General features: G+C 36.2%; 2 protein-coding genes across 5 annotated transcripts; both read left to right on the top strand.

The window, feature by feature from the left end:
- Nucleotides 1-2,946: 2,946 nt before the first annotated feature.
- On the top strand, nt 2,947-3,549 carry LOC132610152 (uncharacterized). Its single transcript, XM_060324438.1, has 2 exons — nt 2,947-3,060; nt 3,172-3,549. The coding sequence occupies exons 1-2, from the start codon at nt 2,947-2,949 to the stop codon at nt 3,547-3,549; spliced, it is 492 nt and encodes a 163-aa protein (XP_060180421.1).
- Nucleotides 3,550-16,704: 13,155 nt separating this feature from the next.
- On the top strand, nt 16,705-20,229 carry LOC132632640 (heavy metal-associated isoprenylated plant protein 39-like). 4 transcript variants are annotated; one of them, XM_060348652.1, is made up of 5 exons: nt 16,894-17,092; nt 17,300-17,389; nt 17,494-17,570; nt 17,951-18,029; nt 19,385-20,229. In XM_060348652.1, exons 3-5 carry the CDS (start codon nt 17,499-17,501, stop codon nt 19,936-19,938), a joined length of 705 nt encoding a protein of 234 aa, XP_060204635.1. In that variant the 5' UTR covers nt 16,894-17,092; nt 17,300-17,389; nt 17,494-17,498; the 3' UTR covers nt 19,939-20,229. The 4 variants fall into 4 exon arrangements, with proteins under 4 accessions (XP_060204628.1, XP_060204644.1, XP_060204635.1 ...); XM_060348645.1 differs by lacking the exons at nt 16,894-17,092; nt 17,494-17,570 and adding an exon at nt 16,705-16,753; XM_060348672.1 differs by lacking the exon at nt 17,494-17,570 and having other exon boundaries at nt 16,898-17,092.
- Nucleotides 20,230-22,457: the final 2,228 nt, after the last annotated feature.

Below are 22,457 nucleotides of genomic sequence, written 5' to 3'. Positions count from 1 at the left end.
CTACTTCTTCTCCGCGTACGGAAGGCTCAGTTCAGAAACCTATTACCAATCCTTCTCAAGGGGATAGAGGTGCAAGATCTAGAAACACACAAGCAACAGGTGCAGGTGGAGCCAATCAAGCTAGTGGGTCAAGAGCTACAGGACGAGCTTATGCTATGAGACAGAAGGATGACCAAGATGGAGCAGATGGGGTTGTTGGTAAATTTCACTTATTTGGCTTATGTGTTGTTACATTATTTGATCCTGGTTCTACTCATTCCTATGTTTGCTCATCATTGGTTTTTCCTAAAAATGTGAAATCTGTGAGACTTGATTGTGGTGTGCTTTTCCAAAGTTCTTTGGGTCAACAGGTTGTTTGTAATCAAATCTATCGAGGTTGTCCCTTGGTGATTCAAAATCTAGTCTTCCCTGCTGATTTGATTGAAGTGCCTTTCCAAGACTATGATGTCATCATTGGTATGGATTGGCTTCATAGATACCATACGGTAGTTGATTGTAGGTCGAAGCATGTAACCTTTAGAGCTCCTTCATTTTCACACATTATTGTTCGAGGTGAAAGATCATTGACATCTAATATTATCTCCGCGGTTGTGGCAAGAAAGATAGTTAGTCAGGGTTGTGCAGCTTATCTTGCTCATATATTTGATACACATCTGGAAAATCCAACCCTTAAGGATATACCAGTGGTATGTGAATTTCCTGATGTTTTCCCTGAAAATCTTCCTGGATTGCCCCCGGAAAGGGAAGTTGAATTTCCTATAGAGGTTATTCCTGGAACTAATCCTATTTCTATAACTCCTTATCGAATGGCTCCAGCAGAATTGAAGAAGTTGGAAATTCAATTGCAAGAACTTCTTGAGAAAGGTTTTATTCGCCCAAGTGTTTCTCTCTGGGGAGCTCCTGTTTTATTTGTGAAAAAGGAAGATGGAACTCTTAGGCTTTGTATTGATTACCAGCAACTGAACAAGGTAACAATTAAGAATAGATATCCACTGCCTAGGATTGATGATTTATTTGACCAGCTAAAGGGTGATAGGTTGTTCTCAAAAATTGACTTGAGGTCAGGGTATTACCAACTGCGGGTAAGTGAACAAGATGTCCCCAAAACTGCCTTTAGGACTCGATATGGTCATTATGAATTCTTGGTGATGCCATTAGGGTTGACAAATGCTCCTGCGACATTCATGGATCTGATGAATCGCGTGTTTAAGCCTTATCTTGATCAATTTGGGGTGGTCTTTATAGATGACATTTTAATATATTCCAAGAATAGTGAAGATCATGAAAAGCATCTCCGGATTGTTGTGAAAATTTTGGAAGAGAAAAAGGCTTTATGCTAAGCTTTCCAAATGTGAATTTTGGCTTGGTGAAGTAACTTTTCTGGGACATGTTGTGTCAGCTGAAGGTGTGAAGGTGGATCCTAGTAAGATTCAAGCTATTGTTGAATGGAAACCACCTAAAATTCCAACTGAAGTAAGAAGTTTCTTGGGCTTAGCGGGATACTATAGAAGGTTTGTCAAAGGCTTCTCCATTATAGCCTCTCCTTTGACTAAACTCTTGAGAAAGGATGTCAAGTTCGTATGGGATGACAAATGATAAGAGAGCTTTGAAAAGCTCAAATCCTTATTGACACAAGCTCATATACTTACTCTACCAACTGAAGGGAAATAGTATGTGATATATAGTGATGCTTCTCATCATGGTTTGGGTTGTGTCCCGATGCAGGAAGGGAAAGTGGTTGTGTATGCCTCTTGAAAATTGAAACCACATGAATTGAACTATCCTACTCATGACCTTGAGCTCGCTGCAATAGTGTTTGCTTTGAAACTTTGGAGGCATTACTTATATGGCGAAAAGTGTCACATATTTACTGATCACAAGAGTTTGAAGTACTTGGGTACACAGAAAGAGTTGAATTTGAGACAACGTAGATGGCTCGAACTCATTAAAGATTATGACTGGATGATTGATTATCATACGGGTAAACCCAATGTGGTGGCAGATGCTCTAAGTCGCAAAGCCTTTGCTAGTTTATCTCTAAGTCATTTTCCTTTGTTTCTTAAATTAAGAGCCATGAATGCTTGTCTTGCATTTAATTCTGATGGCTCTATTGTTGCTAGTTTGCAAGTCAAGCCAGTTCTACTTGAACAGGTGAAAGAAGCACATAAGTTAGATAAGAAGCTTGTGAAATTGATCAAAGAAGTTCAAACTGGAGGAAAGCTTAATTTTAAATTAAGGGAGGATGGTGTTCTATTTTATCAAAATAGGTTATGTGTTCCTAAAGATGACAACTTGAGGAAATAAATTTTGAATGAAGCACATACTTCACCATATGCAATGCATCCTGGAGGTACTAAAATGTACCAAACCATCAAAGAACACTACTGGTGGAATGGTATGAAGAAGGACATTGCGGAATTTATTTCTAAATGCTTAGTTTGTCAACAAATAAAAGTCGAGCATCAAGTCCCAACTGGTTTGTTACAACCTTTATCGATACCTGAGTGGAAATGGGAAAGAATAACTATGGATTTTGTTACTAGGCTTCCACGCACTTAAAGAAATCATGATGCAATTTGGGTTATAGTTGATAGGCTAACTAAGAGTGCTCATTTATTGGCCATCAAAATGGACTGCCCACTTGAACGTTTAGCAGAATTGTACATTAATGAGATTGTGAGGCTGCATGAAGTTCCTATTTCTATTGTATCTGACCGACACCCAAGGTTTACATCCAGATTCTGGACTAGCTTGCAAGAAGCTTTAGGCACTAGGTTGAACTTTAGTACTTCTTTCCATCCTCAGACAGATGGCCAGTCTGAGAGGGTGATTCAAATCTTGGAAGATATGCTTCGAGCTTGAATTATGGAATTTTAGGGTAGTTGGGACAGACACCTAGCCTTGATAGAGTTCGCTTACAATAATAGCTACCAATCAAGTATTGGCATGCCTCCCTACGAAGCCTTATATGGGAGAAAGTGTAGAACTCCTCTTTGTTGGAGTGAAGTTGGTGAAAGAAAATTGGTTTGTCCTGAGATTGTGCAACAAACTGAAGATAAGGTAAAAATCATCAAGGATCGTCTAAAAATTGCCTCGGATAGACAAAAGTCTTATGCTGATCTTAAAAGGTGTGAAATTTAACATCAAGTGTGAGATAAGGTATTTTTAAAGGTTTCTCCATGGAAGAAGATTATGAGGTTTGGACAAAAAGAAAAACTTAGTCCTCAATTTATTGGACCATATGAAGTACTTGAGAGAGCTGGTCCAGTTCCATATAAACTAGCTCTTCCACCGGAGTTAGATAAAATACACAATGTCTTCCATGTTTCTATGCTTAGAAGGTATCGCTCAGATCCATCTCATGTTCTTCCTATTGAATCCATTGAGGTCAGCCCTGACTTGACATATGAAGAAGAACCTATCCAAATCTTAGCGCATGAGACAAAAGAGCTTAGAAACAAGAAAATCCCATTAGTAAAAGTCCTTTGGAGAAATCATTCTGGCAAAGAGGCTACCTGGGAGCGAGAAGAGGATATGCGAATTCAATAACCCTATTTGTTTCGAGATTAGCATAAGGTAAATTTCGGGACGAAATTTCTTAAGGGGGAGAGAGTTGTAACACTCCAAAAGTTTTTTTTTTAGCGAACACTTGAATTTTTGATTTATCATATCTTGATAGTAAGGGTATATTTTACTTTACACTTCCTGAAGGTGAACTTGACAATATTTGAAACTTGTTTGAAGTGTTATGATGTAGTTATACAAACTACTCCTACTATGATTATCTTAGTAAATTTATTAAATGGACTAGATATTTATAAAAGTTGGCAGCCCCCTTTTTATTTTATTTTATTATTATTTTCCTTTCATCCTTATCCCAAGTAAGATATATATCCTTTTGGCTCTTATCCTCTCCACCACCCCCCCCCCCCCCATTTCGTTTTTCTCCAAGGAAATAAGACACAAAAACCTCCCTTCTCTCATAATATTCATCCACTAAATCAATCATCGAGACTTTCCTTGGTTGAGCCCCAAACAACTCCACACGATTGAGGTAAGTTACAAACCCGTTTTTGGACTGGACTACTGTGAGTGTTTTCAGCATAACTCCTTGTATAAAGATTAGTTTTAAGTGATTCAGGATGTTCTAGAAAGCTATTTCATATCCCTAAAACTTTCGTTCAGGCTCCGAAACCCAGTTTTTCTTGTATTTACTCGAAAAGGGGTGATGAAGTACAGGGCAGGTGCTGCCCAGATTTTTGTTTTGCAAACCCTACATGTACTGCTGTTAGTATTTTGAGCATATATTTTTGTACAAAACTGATATAGGAGTGATTTGAATTTGATATATCTACAACTTTCATTTAGGCCACAAAGTCTATTTTTGCCGTTTACCCCTTTGAAACTGAGCGACAGTACAAGGCAGTAGTACTGTCCAGAATTCCTGTTTTGATAGTTTAGGCTGATTTTCACTGATTTCATGTTTAATTTCGATGTACTGAAACTATTGAACTTAAGTAGATATTTGATTGTGTATTTAAGGTATATATGCTCTTGTACAAGCTAAGAGGAATTGTTTGACGAAGTGGACTTTGGTTGGTCTATGGCATAGACGATTTGAAATCCTCGAGTTGTGGTAGAACTTGTTGTGTGGTTATTATCTCAAGTATTGCAAAAATTTCGCTGAATCGCCCACTTGTACGAATTGCTTGATCATTTTGCATTCTTCTTGGGACTTTGTCCTTCTTGTTGCGGTGACTTTGTCATCGATATCGACATACCTCTCGATTTGAATCTTGCCCATCTTGACTTTGGATTTACATTTCGTCTTGATGATGGATTTTCGTCCATTTTCGAGTACGAGTGGAAAGCCATTTTCAACATGGCTCTTGATTCTCTTGACTATTGGGTGACGACCCTTCTTGATTTGGGGCTTCGGTCCATCTTGATATTGATTGTTCTTGGTGTGATGGCATGACGTACATATTGCGCGAAATTGGTTATTTGACAAACTCTCTTGAATTGAATTATAAGCTTTCTTGACACTTGAGCCTTCGAATATTGATATCGATATTTTGAGACTCTTCAAGGTTTGGTGTTTGATACTTTTGATATACTTGGTTACTTAATTTATTTTTATCTCATTGAGCTATCTACGATAGATAAGGGAATTGCAGAATCTAATGGCTCCAAGCCCAGAGTTTATACACCACAAAGCTTTATGCTTAGCGATAGTTGTTTTCTATCGTAGGTAATGTGCAGGAAGAGATTTGAAGATGGCCATCTGGAGTAGACTTTTTGGGAGCCTTAGTGAAGATCACATTTGCATATGCATCTAGGTCTTGTAAAATTTTGGAGACTTGTACACGATCCATATGTAACACTTATGTATGAAATTTTGGAGGCTTGTTGGACACAAGACCATATGCTTGTAGCTTGAACTTGGTGACTTGTTTTGCTATTTTAGGGTGTGCTTTTAACCCAAATCATGCCACGTACAGGGTTTACATTTTGCCTTAATTATGTACAAAGGAAGATACTAGTTTCTGTGATAATCTCAAGTTTGACTTTCGTGTATCTTATGGACCCGCAGTGGTGTTGATTTGAAAATTTAATTTCAAAATGAAGTTTCCTAAATGTGTTGACTATTAGAGAAGGTAATTACCATTTTAAATTCATACCCTGATATTGTATTTCATCTGAGAAATTTTTCGGAGGGTACAATGGAAAAAAATGTCGCACTTTTAACCCTTTTTCGCATGGGCCTATTTCCGCTATTAAATATTTTTGTGAATATCTTTTGGCATAAATTAGCTTTTGTTTCGTAAGTGGTATCCTCTCAAAGGGGATGCTACATACATCAAGTCAAGAATAATCATATAAGCATGGAATCCATCCTCATGTTCACAATATCACAAAGGCTTTACCTTTTTACTTCCTTCTTACTTTAACAAGGATATATAAGTGATATGCCTACAAACAAACAAGATAGACAATAATATTAAGAGACATAAAGTATGGGCATCGGACCCCAATCACAGATCCAAAGGATCATACTATTCTATCAGCTAGTGCCCAAAGCATGGTATTCAGACCAACTATACAATTGAAATTGCACAAATACCCATAACTGTCACGACCCAATCAGAGGACTATGACGGGTACAACGAAGCTGGCTACCGAGCACCACTTATCATGCTAGCTATCACACCCAACCTAAACAAATATAGCTTCTCAAAGTAATACTTACTATGAAATGATCACCAAACATCTCCCAAAAACATGCATATATATACATAGGCCTATAACGCTACAAAAATGATGTACAAAATATACACTAAAGAGGTCACATAACTTCTATTACCCACACATAGGTATCTATGTTCCTCTAACTAGAATACTGAAGTCATAAGGACGGGACAGGACCCCTCCATGCCCCAATATGTACACAAAAGAATATACCAATAAGCGGCAACTCCGGAGTAGTGGAGTACTCCTGTATATCTGTTGATGAAACGCCTAGGTGTCTGGACCGTCCCCCTGTCTACCTGCGGGCATGAACGCGGCATCCATAAAATAAAGGATGTCAGTATGAATAATGTACGGAGTATGTAAGGCATGTCTATCAACATAACAAAGAAATGAGGGAAGATAAAGTAAAGGGATAACCTGTAACTGGTTTCCTCTTAAAGCGGAGTCATGCATGCTAATTTTCACATTAAAGTAGCATCATATCATATATACATATATATAAGCTGCCCGACCATGTAGGTATGGTGTGATCATCTTTAGCCCGCGTCCGGGCCTCCCGCGTCTAGGGTAACCATCATATGCCTCCAACTAGTGATGACTGCCCGACCAACTAGGCACGGTGTAACCATAGCTGCCCACTACGCTCATCGTAGTGGTGTCTGCCTGGCCAAATAGGTACGGTGTAAACTCATATATACAAAACATAAAGCATGCATGAGAATTTCAAGTAAAAGCTACAACTCTATCGGAGTGACGTAAGTTCGGTAACCTCCGATTATATTATGGAACAATCATCATCGCTAAGTCTCACCTTGAAGGAACTAATATCATGAGGTGAGACTACAACAAGAAATAACATCAATGAAATCATAACATAAGATTATCAAGCTCATAATAACATCATCTCATAAGCTTCGAAATTTTCTAGAATTAGTATCATCATCATCATCATCATTATCGTAGAACATATCTCATCTCTAGCTCATAAGAAACTCTTAATAATCATGAACTTTCAACTTTTGGGATGTAAGAAGGTCATGGAACCATATATAGGAAATCGCAATATCGGAGTCATGCCTTTGAAAGAAAGGGAACTAGCCTTAATAACATTTACGTCTTTTTAACTTTATCGACTAAACGCTTTCCTTCCAAGCTCACAATTCTATATACAATAGAATTCGTACTAAGGTTAGATCATTAGAAACATGCTTAAGTTTAAACTAAAGCGACTACAAGCTAACAAAAATTGGGCAGCATTTCCCCTATTTCACTAACTTTCACCATATCATAAAAAAAACTCCCAAATCATACTATCAACATCCGTAATATCATATTCAAGTAATTATATTCAATTTAGCATCAATTCCAACCAAAACCACCTTTACAAATTTGCACCATAGTCATCTTCCTCACTACGACATCCATTGCTTCTCCACTTTAATTATTTTCCTTTCTAAGGGGTCACTAAACCTTTACACCCATGCAACCATACAAATAAGATGGAAAACATACCTTATGGTCAAGGAACCTCGCCTCGCTCAACTCCCTTCAAGACCAAATTCACTCCAGCTTTGAAAGAAATCAAGAACAATCACCTTTCTTGGATTACCTTGGGGTATTAATGATGATTCTCTCTTTAGATGGTTATGAAAGGGTGTAGGTGGTATGGAACCTTCAATAAATCCTTGGAAGTGTCTAGAGAGGTTAGAAATGAACTTAGGGTCATTTGGGATTTAAAAAGGTAACATTTTCACCCCCCCCGATCAAGTTAGCCGAGGGTATGCGACCTTGCACACTGAGTGTGCAGTCGTACACTCTCCCCACCACTTAGGGGAGGCTCTGGGCAGTGATATCTCCCAATTTGGAGAGTTGGCGCACAGTGTGTGGCTCAGCACACTCAGTGTGCGGGCGCACACTGCCCGATTTTGCCCGATTTTGCGGAATCATGCTCTCTTTGATTCGTTTGACCTCCAATCCTTAGGGAACCTTCTTGGCATTTATATAAAACTTCATTAACCATACAAGGGGTTCTATATCTCTCCCCAAATTTCTGCTAAGAAATTCTCAACTCAAATGATGTGAAACTCTCCCAAACATGACTCTACCTTAACTTTCTTCGATGAACTTTCTTCTCTTGCCTCAAATGCCTTTGGAATCTTAATTAGAATTAATAAATACCCTTTATTACTTGTAGGGGCTCCATGTACACTCTAGGCTCATGGTATTCTACTCATCATCCGAATAACATGAATTTCCCCCAAGGTGTAACAATAGCATTATGACCGATATTCGATACTAGTGCTCGTCACCTCAAGAGTATTCAGAACCCCGTTAATTTTCCCCCAATTCCCTCTTATTAGATTCATTTTAACCAACACACAAATTTAAGAAAGAGTTCAAGGTCTCAACATGCTAGGAATTGCCGAATCTTGAATCACGGAGCCCGTTGCCGTTCTGCATAGTCTCCAAATGAACAAAGTGTAATCAAATGTGGATTGTATGTTAGAACACGAATCCAACAACACCCATATTGCTACATAATCCAAAATCCCCAAATTAAGCCCTAAAATTAGGATTCCAAACCCAAAAGGGAAAAATAGTAAATTGATCCTAGAATCACGTTCCTCATACATGATATAACCGATAAACTGAAAATCATCCAATAATAATCACTAATTCATGCTCAATTTCTAAAACCCCCAAATTCTTAGGTGGGGCTCCAAAATCCTTCAATATTTATCTTAAAATCAGCATTCTAAGGATGGGGTTTTGATTCTAACCGTGAAAATAATCATAAAATAGAGTTAGGAGACTTCCCCACTGATTCTTCCTTGAATTCCCTTCAACTTAAGGATTTTAGAATGAAAGACTTAAGGGAGAAGACACTAAAAGAACCACAATCTCCTCAGCGAATTGTGCACTTGCATACCCAAGTTCACACCGTAAAACACGCACTGGCGAAAGAGACCTCACCACAGCGCATTCCCACAAAATATCCCAAGCTCGCAGTGACGGAGCTAAGCTCGCGGCTGCGCAAACGCACCTTCGGGAAAATCTTCGTAGGGGGGACCAAGGCCAACCCATCTATCCTTTGCTTCTGTGGGCCTCCTCTCACTGGAGTATGTCCATAGGGGGGGACCCCATTCATGCCTCCGCGAACACCAGAAGAATTTGGTTTCTTTACTCTCTCAACCGAAATCCCGAGACTCTCTCGGAACCTCCCCTACACAAACCAAATATGCAGGCACATGTAAAAATGCGCTATGAACTCGCTCACGCACTCAAAATTCCCAGAAGAGCCCTTGTTGACCAAGTCAACCCCGAACAGGCGAAAACCAACTTTCCAACCAAATGACCAAAATGCCCCCAAGGCCCTCGGGAACTGAACCGAACACTAACACACCCTATATTTGATGTTTTGAAGCTAATGAAACTGAAAAAAATCCCAAAATGACACAATACCCCCAATGATGCTTAAAGTCAACCCAACACTTAAAGATTCCTTAACTTAGCAAATTTCCAAATTTAAGAGATTACAACCACCTTCAGAATCGTGCCAACCATGCCCACACACAACAATCCGAAAACAATTAAAGGGGTGGGTTCACAAGGTCAAAATAGGAAAAAATGAGAAAATAACCAAAACAACCTAACGGATCGTCACATAAGATTGTAACGACCCGTTTGGTCGTTATAGTCTTTTTGGCACTTTTGACCCTTATCTGAGCTTGTTTAGCTAACTTTTGACCTGAGAGGGACCGTTGACATGCTTCTCGTGGTGTTTGGATATCATTCGGGTAACTTTCTGGGAAATTTGGGCCTTAAGCGAAAAAGAGTTGACTCAAAGTTGACTTTTGGTTAAACGGACCTTTTTCGGGAATCCGTCGATTTTGAGAGTTCCGGATGGTCTTTTAGAACTTGTGTGTATATTTAGTTCGATTCCCAATGCACTCGGGTGCATTTCGGGACTTGGGTTGAGAAGTTGATGTTGAGGTATCGAGAGTTGACTCGCTCCGTTGGGAATTTCGAGGTTACGAGTGCATTCATAGCTTGTTTTTATATATGTCTGCATATATGGTAAGTGAGCAGATGGCCTCTAGTGATAGTCTGGATTTCTGGTTGAGATTGTGAAAAATTTGGGATTTCTGGTGTCTTGTGCCCACTATGGCGGTACCAGCACCGCGGCAGCGGCACTGCTTTAGCGGTCACCCTGCCGCTGAAGGGCCTAAGTAAAATGATAGGACCGCTGTAGCGGTCATGGGACCGCCGAAGCGGTATGTTGGTCGCGGAAGCGGGTGACGGGTAGTTAATTTCATTAAATAAGTGTTAAAAGCCCTAAATCCCTCATTCCTTATTATTCCAAAATCTGAGTTGTGGGGAGAATTTCAAGATGATTCTTGGGGGGAAAATCTTTGTAGTAAGTCCTTCTATCTTCTTTGCTATTCCATTTTCCATAATCACCTTAGGATTCTATTATCATGTTAGTTCACTAAGAGTTTAAGAATTATAAGAGGGTTCATTGAGTTCCTCATTCTAGGCTTTGTAATCTTGATTTATTGGTTGGGTTAGCTCTAGTAAGCATGGAATTGATGACTAGAATCTATGATTGCATGATTTCTTCCTAATTAGTGGCCAATTTATGGAATTGGAAGTTAGGGTTTATACCCAAATTTGGGGGTTTTCCTAGGATCCGAATTTAAGTAAATTTTTCTTTATTTTAGCTTGTAATTGATGAGAATTGATCACCTAGAGTGTTAATTTCATGTTGAGACCCTTAGATCCCTAATTTCATCTTCCTAGTTCATAAAACCCATTCCATAGGTTGGGGATTTGGGTCTTGAATAGAAGTAGGATTTGATTGATGTTCTTTTTTATTCTAATTGCATATTTTGGATATTATTAGACTTTCATTATCACGAGGCTCGAAGGAAAGGAAAGACTAAGGTGTGATTGTTGGATACTTTACTGTTCGGCCTTCCAGGTAGTTTACGGTTTACCCTATGTGAGACTTCAATTAGCGAAGCATATATTTAGGCGATATTATCGGAGAATGAATTTAAACCTTCGGGTATAAAGTTGGGTAGATATTGCCTTAGGTTAGGCCTTGTTGTATGATTTGGGGCTAGCCATCCCGTTGTGTTTTCTATTTGTTGTTGGCTTGTTGCCACATGGAGATAGTAGATGTCGATGACTAGTGATATATATTGATGATGATATTGTAGTACCTCATTTATTGTTGTTTTGAGATGAGGATTGTGATATTATTGTGGCATCTTATGTAGCCTTTTTATTGATATTGTTGGTGTGTCAATGTATAGCACTGTTGAGATTGATTGATTATTGACATTGAACTCATACATTGCACGCATTCTCATCCTTCATGATATATTGTTGATACATTGATGATATACAAGAAAACACTGTTATGAGCTGGGCTCAGTTGGATGAGAGTGACGTGAGGATCGATGTCCGATGTTTATCCCGGAATCGAGGTATAAGTGCTGCTAGCGATTGCCGAGGTCTTTGTTGGAATTGTGAGGATTGGTACATGGACTTCGCGGGTCCCCCATGGGTTGCTGCCGAGATGTGATGTTTCATCATCGGAGTACATGTGTATCGGTGCATATGCATTGCATCCATATTTCATACATTATTGCATTGCATTGTACCTTGGCTTCTTGTGATATTGTAATGATATTCGATTTCAGATTGGATGTATTGAGACTTGGCACAATTGGGTTTAGATGCTATAACATAGGTGATGACTTGTACTTGGTTACTGGCTCGTGTTGACTTATACCTTGTTGATTTACCTGTTTATCTTGCATTAATGTCTTGTTATATTTTAGCTACTCTTAGTCGGCCTATGATACCTACTAGTATGTATTTTTGTACTGACCTGCACTTATTGCATTCTTTTATGAATGCAGAGTATCAGGTGGGATCGACATCTACTCCTCATGGCTGAGAGTTCTAGGCTGCTGATTCGAGTCTTCTTAGGGTGAGCATGTGGACGCTTCGCTACCCGAAGACTCTTCTTTTATCATGTCTTACTTTGCTATTCTGAGACATATTTGAAACTATTGATGTATTATTATTATTTCCAGACTTATAGATTTTAGTTAGATGGTCTTGTATGACCAGACCAGATACTGTGGTGGTTTTTGATGTACTTCCACATTTTATTATATATTCATATGTCAGACTTACGTTACTTTAATCTTTTTTTTGCTATTTATGTTGTCTTTGTGAATGTTGGGATAAGGGTTCGCCTACCGAGGTGGGAAATTTAGGTGCCCGCGTAACTTTGTGGAATTGGGTCGTGACAGAGATGAGGCATGATTTCCAGTATTGACTATCTTTCGTGCTCACATGATCAGAAAACTCTTAGTCTTTTGTTCTTCATATGCCCCAATTCAAAATTTGTGTGGAATAAACTATTGGCTTGATAAAGGAGTTAACAGGCAGCCTGAGGAGTGGTAGGCTAAATTGGAGTGGATTGCTAGCAAAAGAGGAAAGTCATCAAGTCCAGATATTTTTAGGATGTCGGTTGTTAGCTGTGGGCATCACATATGGAAGGAAAGGAATATGAGATTGTTCCTGGGTAAATCCAGATATGAAAAGGATATTATTAAAGTTAAAAGACACAAATACACTTAAACTTGACCACCACTGTCAGTTTGACACTTTAGCTTTCTACTTGTGTCTCGTGAATCCCTCACGCTGGCATGGCAAAATATATGATATTCACACAATTTTTAGCGCGTGAAGGCCCTTAAAGTTATATTTTTATTTTTATTTTATTTTAATTATTAAATCTGGACTCCACTTTCTTCAGCCCAAATCAAGCCAGAGCTGTCACCACCCTTCCGCCACCATCACAACCAAGCCACAATCTTATTACCACCTTTATGTTGCCACCCTAACAAGGACAACACCAAATACCCCATTAAACAACCCATTGTAATACCAATAATCCAATCTCAAAACTTCACTGGCAGTCCCACCTTAGAATATGACCTGATTTAATTGACATTTTTTCTCACCGGAGTCACAGACACGGCTAGCTAATTTTGGTCTAAAACTCCATCAGTTGCAGCTGAGGACTGCCAAGATGCCATCCGAAGCAATCTTTTCCCCACACTAATCACGGACATCGTTCACCATCACACTAAGCCAATTAATTGTATTCAATATTAGAAAACATGAAATTAGCTATGAAATTCGTCGGTAATTCCCAGCTAATCTGTCGCTAAATATCTCCTAACTAATTATATTTTCTTATAATTCGTCGTTAATCTGTAACTAAATGGGATTAGCATGGAATTTTTGCTATTGAGTGACCAAACTTTTTCCGCCGCTAATTCCTTATTTTCTAGTAGTGATTTATTGTACCACAATAGGAATAAAGAACTGAAAATGCATTTGTTAACTTTTAAAAACAAAATTTGTATAAAATGAGGATTATGTTAGAGGAGGGAAGAGCTTTGAATGGGGGAAGGGGGAGGGAAAGAAGCCGGGGAATGGGGGCAAGGACGAAAAAGAATAAAGATGGGATTCGGGTTTAGGGCTCTTTTTTTTTTTTTTACGGTTAAATATATCTTTTTTCTTAAGTTTTTATATGTGTTACTTTGGTATTTGTTACTTTGTCATGTCACTCGCGCCTGTAGCTCACACATGAGGTTTGCTCGATAGGATTGTTCACAAGGCACATCTAAGTCAAGTAACGAGATGTCTACTTGGTCATTAGAAAAGTTAAAGTGTCAAATTGACAATGAATGTTAGATTTAAGTGTTTATCTATGTATTCTATCTTATTAAAATTACAATACAAGAAGTCTGCTTCAGAGCTAATATTCTTAGAGCAGAAGTTGAAAGGGAAGCTGGGGTCCTGAATTTCTATCCAATGTCATTTCTTTACGAGTCCGGAGCCTAAAGAGTACAAAAATACACGGTATTTATCAAAATGGAATGACCAAAAATTTATATATCAAAAGGGGTATATCGTGGGTTGATCCACGATATACCCCCAAATTTTTTTCATCTGACAACCAAGTCAACGAAAAATTAAAAAAAAAAAATTTAATTGTATAACGTGGATCAGTCCACGTTATACAATTATAACCTGTATAACGTGGACTGATCCACGTTATACAATTTATATTGTATAACGTGGATCAGTCCACGTTATACAATTAAAATCTTTATCCCGTTTAACAAATACTTGGTAAGACGTTGCCTAAATTTAAATCATATTCGGTTATGTTTTTTAATAAAAAAAAAATTATTGATTTTTTTATTTTTTAAAGCATGATTAACTCAAATAAATATTTTAACACATGCAATAATTAAATGTGTTATATATGCGAACAGAAATAAAAAATAAAATATAAGTTAAATAAACGTCACACATTAACTGAGTAGTAAATGTTAAATTACATACTAACTATTAAACGGTACAAGACATGTTATATATTCTTGGAAGATTACATGAGGAAACAACGATCGTACAACTTAAGAAAAAACATAAAAACCAACAAGCAACAACAACTACTGATTTCTGTCGGGGCAGCGATTCTTTTATGACCTGTTTGCTTGCACGTACTACACTTCATTCCTCCTTCTAGTTGTAGTCCGCGCTCCTGAAGCCGAAGTAAGTTTTGTTTGAAAAAACTTAGTGTCTGACTATAAGGTTATTTTAGTCAACTTTATATGTCGAGAAAATTAGTCAGCTTTATTTTAAAAAATTGAAACCACAGAAGTGAAATTGACATTCACAGCTACATTACCCCGGGATTTTTACGTTGAAATCTATTATGTATCATCATCTTATAAGTACATAAATCTGAAAATTTTATGCCAATTTGGGGGAAATTTGAAATTGAATGGGATAAAAGGTGTTTTTTCAAAGCGGTTTGGCCGCGTAGATCTCGAAAAAATATGCAAGTTCAAAAAAAAAACGCGTAAAAAGGACATCCGAGCGCAAAGTTATGACCATCTAAAGTTTGACCACTTTACAACTAGTTTTCAAACAAAACTTACTTCGGACACCTTTTCAACCCCTAAAATGACGATTCGAACGTCTACGTATCCTTGATGTATTGAGCCTACATTATTATACGCAGAAAAAAATATCAGGTTCTATATAAAATATTGACATTTCGGAGTCTTGACACACGACTAATCGTTGGTCAAAGTATGAAAAAATCACTAAGTTTTTTCAAACAAAACTTACTTCGGGCACCTTTTCAACCCCTAAAATGACTATCCGAACGTCTACGTATCCTTGATGTATTGAGCTTACATTATTGTACGCAGAAAAAAATATCAGGTTCTATATAAAATATTGACATTTCGGAGTCTTGACACACGACTAATCGTTGGTCAAAGTATGGAAAAATCACTAAGTTTTTTCAAACAAAACTTACTTCGGGCACCTTTTCAACCCCTAAAATGACTATCCGAACGTCTACGTATCCTTGATGTATTGGGCCTACATTATTGTACGCAGAAAAATATATCAGGTTCTAGATAAAATATTGACGTTTCGGAGTCTTGACAAACGACTAATCGTTAGTCAAATTAAGTATGGAAAAAGCACTTCGGGCATTTTGGTTCCGGACTCCTATTTTGTAAAACGCTGAATTTTTTTTTTAATTGTATAACGTGGACTGATCCACGTTATACAATTTAAATTGTATAACGTGGATCAGTCCACGTTATACAAGTTATTTTTTTTATTATTATTTTTCGTTGACTTGGTATCAGATGAAAAAAAAATTGGGGTATATCGTGGATCAACCCACGATATACCCCTTTTGGTGTATAAATTTTTGGTCATTCCGTTTTGATAAATACCGTGTATTTTTATACCCTTTAGGCTCCGGACTCTTTCTTTACCTTGCCTTTAGTTTAGAATGGGATGTAGTAGTTGATGCCAGAGAGTGAAGGGTAATGTTACTTCATTTTTTTTGGTGCTTAATTTTCATACTGGTAATAAAATGTTTTATTTATCAGAAAAAGAAAATCGATTATAGTACTGTATAGGAGTCGTTTAATTAATTCTAACACTTGTTGGGAAACGATAATTTTATTACTTTTATTTCTTGACGTGAAATTTATAAAGTGATAAGACTCTGGCATGACATTTCATGAACCTTGTCGATAAATTATTTCCTAGCTTCCTATTGGCTTTTGATTTTGATTAGTTCTAGCTTCGTTAATAACTTTTAGATATTTTCATTTCTAAGTAATTTACATGTAATTTAATTATTCTAATATTGGCAAAAATAATTTTGTGATTTCAATGGACATGTTGGCCTTTTATCACTGCCCCCCCTAAAAAAGCACAACTTCTTTATACACTTTACCACTACCGCTGGTTTAAGATCTCCATGCTGTCACGTTTCTTTTCAGTGTACCTACAAATCCCATAACCTCATACAGTCATACATATCCCTCCACCCCCACCAGCACCCCCCTCCCCAAACATGCATACAAAGGTGAATTTAATATTTAACTTTTATGAGTTTTTAATATTTTTTAATATTGAACTCATTACTTTTTTAAAGTTATGAGTTTTTTTTTTTTTTTCCACCCCATTTAGGAGGATTTATAGTGTTTTCACACTTCCCCTCCAGTGTGACTCGAACCCAAGACCTACCGGTCGTGGGTGGAGGTGCTTAACCACTGAGTCATCCCTCACTTGTCTTATGAGTTCATATTTATCGTTACGTAATTTTAATAAATTTTCACATAAATTTATGTTCTGCATGGATTCATATAAATCCGGTTCTTATCTATAGGGTTGGATCCGCCCCTACAAATACACAATCATCCAAGTTGCAACGTTTTTCTTTTTTCTCTCTTATTCTGCATATTTTGTTTTGATTCAGAGTTTGTTGTTACTGTATTCTGTTGGTTTCTCCCCTCAAAACAACTTTCATGAGTAGCTTTACCGAAATATAGAGCATATATTCAGTGTCTTTTTCTCATCATATCTGACACCTAATTTCTTCTTCTTCCTCCTTTATTTTCTCTCTTTGTAGTTGTTTAATTCTTCAGATTCTCATTCTCTTGTTTCTGATCCTGAGAGAGACTGCTCTTTAATTTCACCCAAGTCTCACTCAAAGATGAAGGTTTGATTCTTTATTCCTCTTTGATCATGCTTTTTTCTTTGCATACATTTACATGTACATGAACTTTCTTTTTCCTCTTCCATTTTCGGAATATAATTTTTAAGGGTATATGTTCATGGCGGAGCTAGAGTATCCGAGGGGTTCATCTGAATCTCTTTCGTCGAAAAATTATTCTATATATGTAAGATCAACTTTTTATTATGTATATATAGTAGATGTTGAATCTTTTTTATTTCGTATGTTTTACTTTTTTTATTTTCGGAATTACATTTTTTAAGGGTAGGTTCACGGGCAAAGCTAAGATAGTGCAAGAGGTTCATCTAGATTTTTCTTCGTTGAAAAATTAAATTATATATATAAGGTTAAAATTATGTTTTTTTTTATAGTTTCGTTAGTATGTATGTTAGTATATCTTTTGCATTGACCAAGTCATCTACATGGATTATTTTTTAGTTCGTTGATAACTCATCATTCTTTAATCTTTTGCTTAATTAAATTTGTGGAACTGATTTCATTTTTACTATTTCAATTTTTTTCTTTTTGGCTCTCTTATTTCTCCAGAAGCTTATCCTTATCAAACTGGATTTACAAGATGCTAGAGAAAAGCGAAAGGCCTTGAAGACAGTCTCCGCTCTTTCAGGTGTTAAAACTACTACTTCCCCTTTATCTTCTATGTTTTCATTTTTCACTAATCAAGATTTTGTAACTATTAATAATTAATTGCATGTTGTATTTGTTTTTTTTTACCGCTTTTGAACACATAAATTCATTCAAAACATATTAAAAACTAAACTTCAAATTTGTAACAAAAATTAAATCTAGTATTTGAAACTCCGAAAATTTATTTTTTTGACTAGAAATGATGTTGCTGTTCCAATCGTGCGCTAGCTTATCAACAACAACACAACATACCAAGTGAAATTCCCAAAAATGGGATCTGGGAGAGTAGCTTATCCTTGACTGAAATATAAAATATGTTATTTATTTAGCAGTTTTTTAAGTTAATTATAAGGGAAAAATTATTTGGAAATAGTATTGGTTGCTGGTAAAAAGGTTAGGTGAATGGTATGATCCTGGTTCGGCAACTTGATGGTTCATGGGGTTTCTTTATTCCATTACTGGTAATTGATTTCTGATTTGCGCTAATTTGGATAGAGAAAAAAGAGCATTACCGTTTTCTAAAGTTGATTCCAGCATGGCGCCACGTCAAGTGGGTCCACCGTCTGTTCCCCACTAACATTTTCAGGTGGCAAGTAGTAGTACTATGACTTTGCCTAATAACATAAAGAGAACTATTTTCTTTTAACCATTCAATAACTTGAACAACACCGGTCCAATTCATACGGATTTTCGTTGGGTAGACTTCCTAAGGGGTGATATGCTCATTATTGAAAGTTTTTTTTTTTTTTCAAATTCCGGGCATAAACTCAAGACTTTTGTTTACGGGTTGAAGGATTCCAGCTATCCAACTATACCTGGTAGTGGAATGAATAGCTTGAACAATAAAGTTGGAGTAATGTTAAGTATGTAATTATTTCATCTAAAAATTTAAGGTATTAGAAAAAGACACTTTTAATTATTTAATTATTATATGTCATAATATGTCCCGTCAAGCGTGAATCTAATTCTTTTTGGATGAAATAATCTTTTTTGATTGCAATGAGATTTGAATCATGACTTTTATGCTTACTTTAATATTATATCGAATTGTGTGATTATCTTATCTAATCTAAAAATTTACTTGACATGAAAAAAAATAGTTATCTTTTACGTTTACATTGTTTACTAGTACCAGTAGTATTTTTGGTTTGGGGTGTTAGTAATTAGGTGCATGAATTGAAGCGAATTTCACTACTACGAGTCTATATCCATGTGCTTTTGCTAGGAGTGGTCTAAGAAGCCTCAAAAGCAGTTAAACAAACGCTTGTACCTAAAGTTTATTCCTTCCTTCTTCCATGAGATTAATCAAATGCATTGTATGCTGAAATTTTGTAGGAATCGATGAGATTTCGATGGATATGAAAGGTAAGAAGTTAACCATCATTGGGACCGTTGATCCAGTGAGCGTAGTGAGCAGATTACGTAAGTTTTGGTGGACAGAGATACTCATAGTAGGACCAGCTAAAGAGCCAGAGAAGAAAGAAAAACCAAAAATAGAAGAACCTAAGAAGGAAGAAATTAAGAAAGAGGAGGAGCCACTTAAGGAAGAACCAAAGCAAGAGGAACCACCCAAAGAAGCAAAGAAAGAGGAACCACCTAAGGAGGAAGCAAAGAAAGAGGAACCACCCAAAGAGGAAACAAAAAAAGATCCTAAAAAAGAAGAAGAAGAAGAAGAAGAAGAAAAAAAGGAAGAAGCAACCAAAAAGGAAGAAGTGAAGAAAGCACAACTACATCTTCAACCACAACCACAACCGCAGATAATTCCTTTGCCACAACCACAACCTTTTCCACCAGCTGCTTATAGGCCATATTATCCTCCTATGAACACATATTACCAACATGTTCACCACAGCATGGAAGAGAATCCTAATGCTTGCACTATCTGTTAAACAAGCTTGTGGAGGTGATCTGAATTGCTATCGATAAGATACGAGGCTGATTTCCTAAACGTAACGGGTTAATTAATTAGGAGGGGGGAAAGAAAGAAAAGAGAAGAAGTCACATATATAGGTTAGTATCTTTTTTGTTGGCCTGGTGATATTCTATTAGAATGAACCCAAGACTAGCATTGGACAAGAGAGAATGGGAACTTTTGTGAATAGAAGACAATCGATGCAGTATTCTAATTTTCTGAATCAGAATGTGTAGATATGTTTGAATAAGAATTTCGCTTTTTGTTCCTTTGGAGCTACATTAATTATCTAGGCTATCGCATATCAGTGTAGGTTTACTTGTAACATGGCACTGATAATCGTTGGCAGGTTACCAATTAAACCATGCTATACAGTGATATGTAAAAGAACTTTTATACTATCTGATCACATAAATGATAATTACGTATAACTCCTCATATTAAATGGAATTAATTAGTAATTTGGAAAATAATAAAGGTTACCTACTACAACAATGTAAATTATAAGTTAATTAGTATTTTCACTCCATACCAATTTGTGAGACCATATTTTCTTTAGTCCACTTAAAAAGGAATGACCTTTTTTCAAGTTTGAAAATAATTTAAATTAAATATGTTGTTTTGTCCTCAATGACAAACTTTTATAGCAATATGATCAATGGTATGACATCTTTCAAATCACAAGTTTCAAAAATATTATAGCTGAATAAATATTACTCGTCTGACATAGTTATGAGCATATGCTGCAAAAGTCTTTTTTCTTTAAGCTTCGTAGGCAATCAAATCGAATCACATAAAATAAAACATAAGAAATAAGTTTAAAATTGACTGATAATGTAATTTGTTTAACTATATTAATGCATATATGCTAAGCTCTTTTCCTTTTCATACATCTATAGAATTCACAAGAACTCATCTGGTTATTGTTAGCCTTCTCAGTTCTAATCTTGGTGTAATCCGCAGACAAAATTTACTATGAAGGGCTAGGCAGTAACTTGCATTATGAGGGATATCACAAAATCATAAATTACAGGCAAGGTGCTTAATTTTGTGCCTGTAGTTTTCCCGTTTCTCTTCACATCATGGTCCTGATTAATATTATTGGTAAAAGGTACACAATAATAAGACAAGCTTCCTAAAGTAATTCAGGTATCTTTCTTGATTGATCGGACAAAAAATGTGCTAGACATGCTTTATTTCACGTGAAACTCCACCGTACCATTTAAGTTGTTTTATTGGACTTTTTTTTTTTTTTTGGTCCTTTTGAGATCAGAGAGTTGTTTTATTGGACTTTAATCTGTAAACATGTTTATGATAAAATTGCCTCATTATGGTACTACTTTGTGCCAGACTCTCATCAATTTGGCAATGTTAGCACACTACGCCCACTTTTTCTTGTCGGATGTTTCTAGGTTAAAATACTTGCCATTTCTCATTCACTAGTGCAGCGGTCTAAGGGAATATACTAATCGTTATGTCCCAATTTATGTAAAAAAAAATTGCTTATTGAAAGTTAATTTGATTAATCTTCGAGATTAAATTAGATTTGATTACCACCTTGTTTGGAGCGTTGATACCCATTGTATCGTATTGTATCGTTATCACAATTACAATGTTTGTTTTTATTATTGTTTAAAACGCTTTATATTATATTGTTATATTTCATCATTACGTAACAATGAAAAGCCTCAATCTATGTAACAACAGATTTGGTGTTATACCATCGTTACCTAATTTCTCTTTTCAATTATGTCCTTACTTAATATTTCATAATCTTATTATACCATCGTTACCTAATTTCTCTTTCCAATTATGTCCTTACTTAATATTTCATAATCTTATTTTGCCCTTTACTCTTATATTATTCAACTCTGAGCCAAATATCCTTATCTACGTCTTCTTCGTTCTTCTGTCTCCTTTTTATGTTTGGACGTTTGGCTGCTCTCCTTTTCTTTGACTATCTCTCTCCTTGTGTGTTTTGTTTAAAAAAAGCTTTGCTGATTTCAGTTATCTCAAGTGCTATTTTGTTCGTTTATGCAAGCATGCTACGAGAAATGAAAAAGTTTTGGAATTGCAATGTCAGATTGGAGAAGTGCACAAATTGTTGCTTCTACATTGGATTTATAAGGAACTTCTAATGAAAAAAAAAAAGTGTACATATTATTGTTTATAATATTAATAACCTGTTTTTTATCATTAATTTTGTTAGAATTTGCATGAATTTAGATGCTTAATTTATTTACAAGGCATAATTCATTACAAATTAGCAGAAAGAAGTGTCTCAAATTAATTTTTATTAGTAATTGTTGATAGATTTAATATTTACAATGTTTAGGTCATTTGAGTAAAACTAGTTACAATATAGTACGATACAGTCAAATCAAACAATAAAATTTTGCATTAAACAACAACAAATTTAACGATACAATCTATTCAAACACTAATTGTATCTACAAGACAGTACAATACAATACGATACAGTACAATATATTATGA

The sequence above is a fragment of the Lycium barbarum genome, chromosome 1 (assembly GCF_019175385.1).
Source record: "Lycium barbarum isolate Lr01 chromosome 1, ASM1917538v2, whole genome shotgun sequence".
NCBI classification, from domain to species: Eukaryota; Viridiplantae; Streptophyta; class Magnoliopsida; order Solanales; family Solanaceae; genus Lycium; species Lycium barbarum.
This window is presented reverse-complemented; position numbering and strand designations above follow the sequence as displayed.

What these genes read in the sequence shown, in the direction of transcription:
- LOC132610152 (XM_060324438.1), top strand. Translation starts at nt 2,947, where the DNA reads ATGCCTCCCTACGAAGCCTTATATGGGAGAAAGTGTAGAACTCCTCTT. An exon ending in TGCAACAAACTGAAGATAAG is followed by an intron (nt 3,061 to 3,171) that starts GTAAAAATCATC and finishes GTATTTTTAAAG; the next exon opens with GTTTCTCCATGGAAGAAGAT.
- LOC132632640 (XM_060348645.1), top strand. An exon ending in AGTCTCACTCAAAGATGAAG is followed by an intron (nt 17,390 to 17,950) that starts GTTTGATTCTTT and finishes TTATTTCTCCAG; the next exon opens with AAGCTTATCCTTATCAAACT. An exon ending in GACAGTCTCCGCTCTTTCAG is followed by an intron (nt 18,030 to 19,384) that starts GTGTTAAAACTA and finishes GAAATTTTGTAG; the next exon opens with GAATCGATGAGATTTCGATG.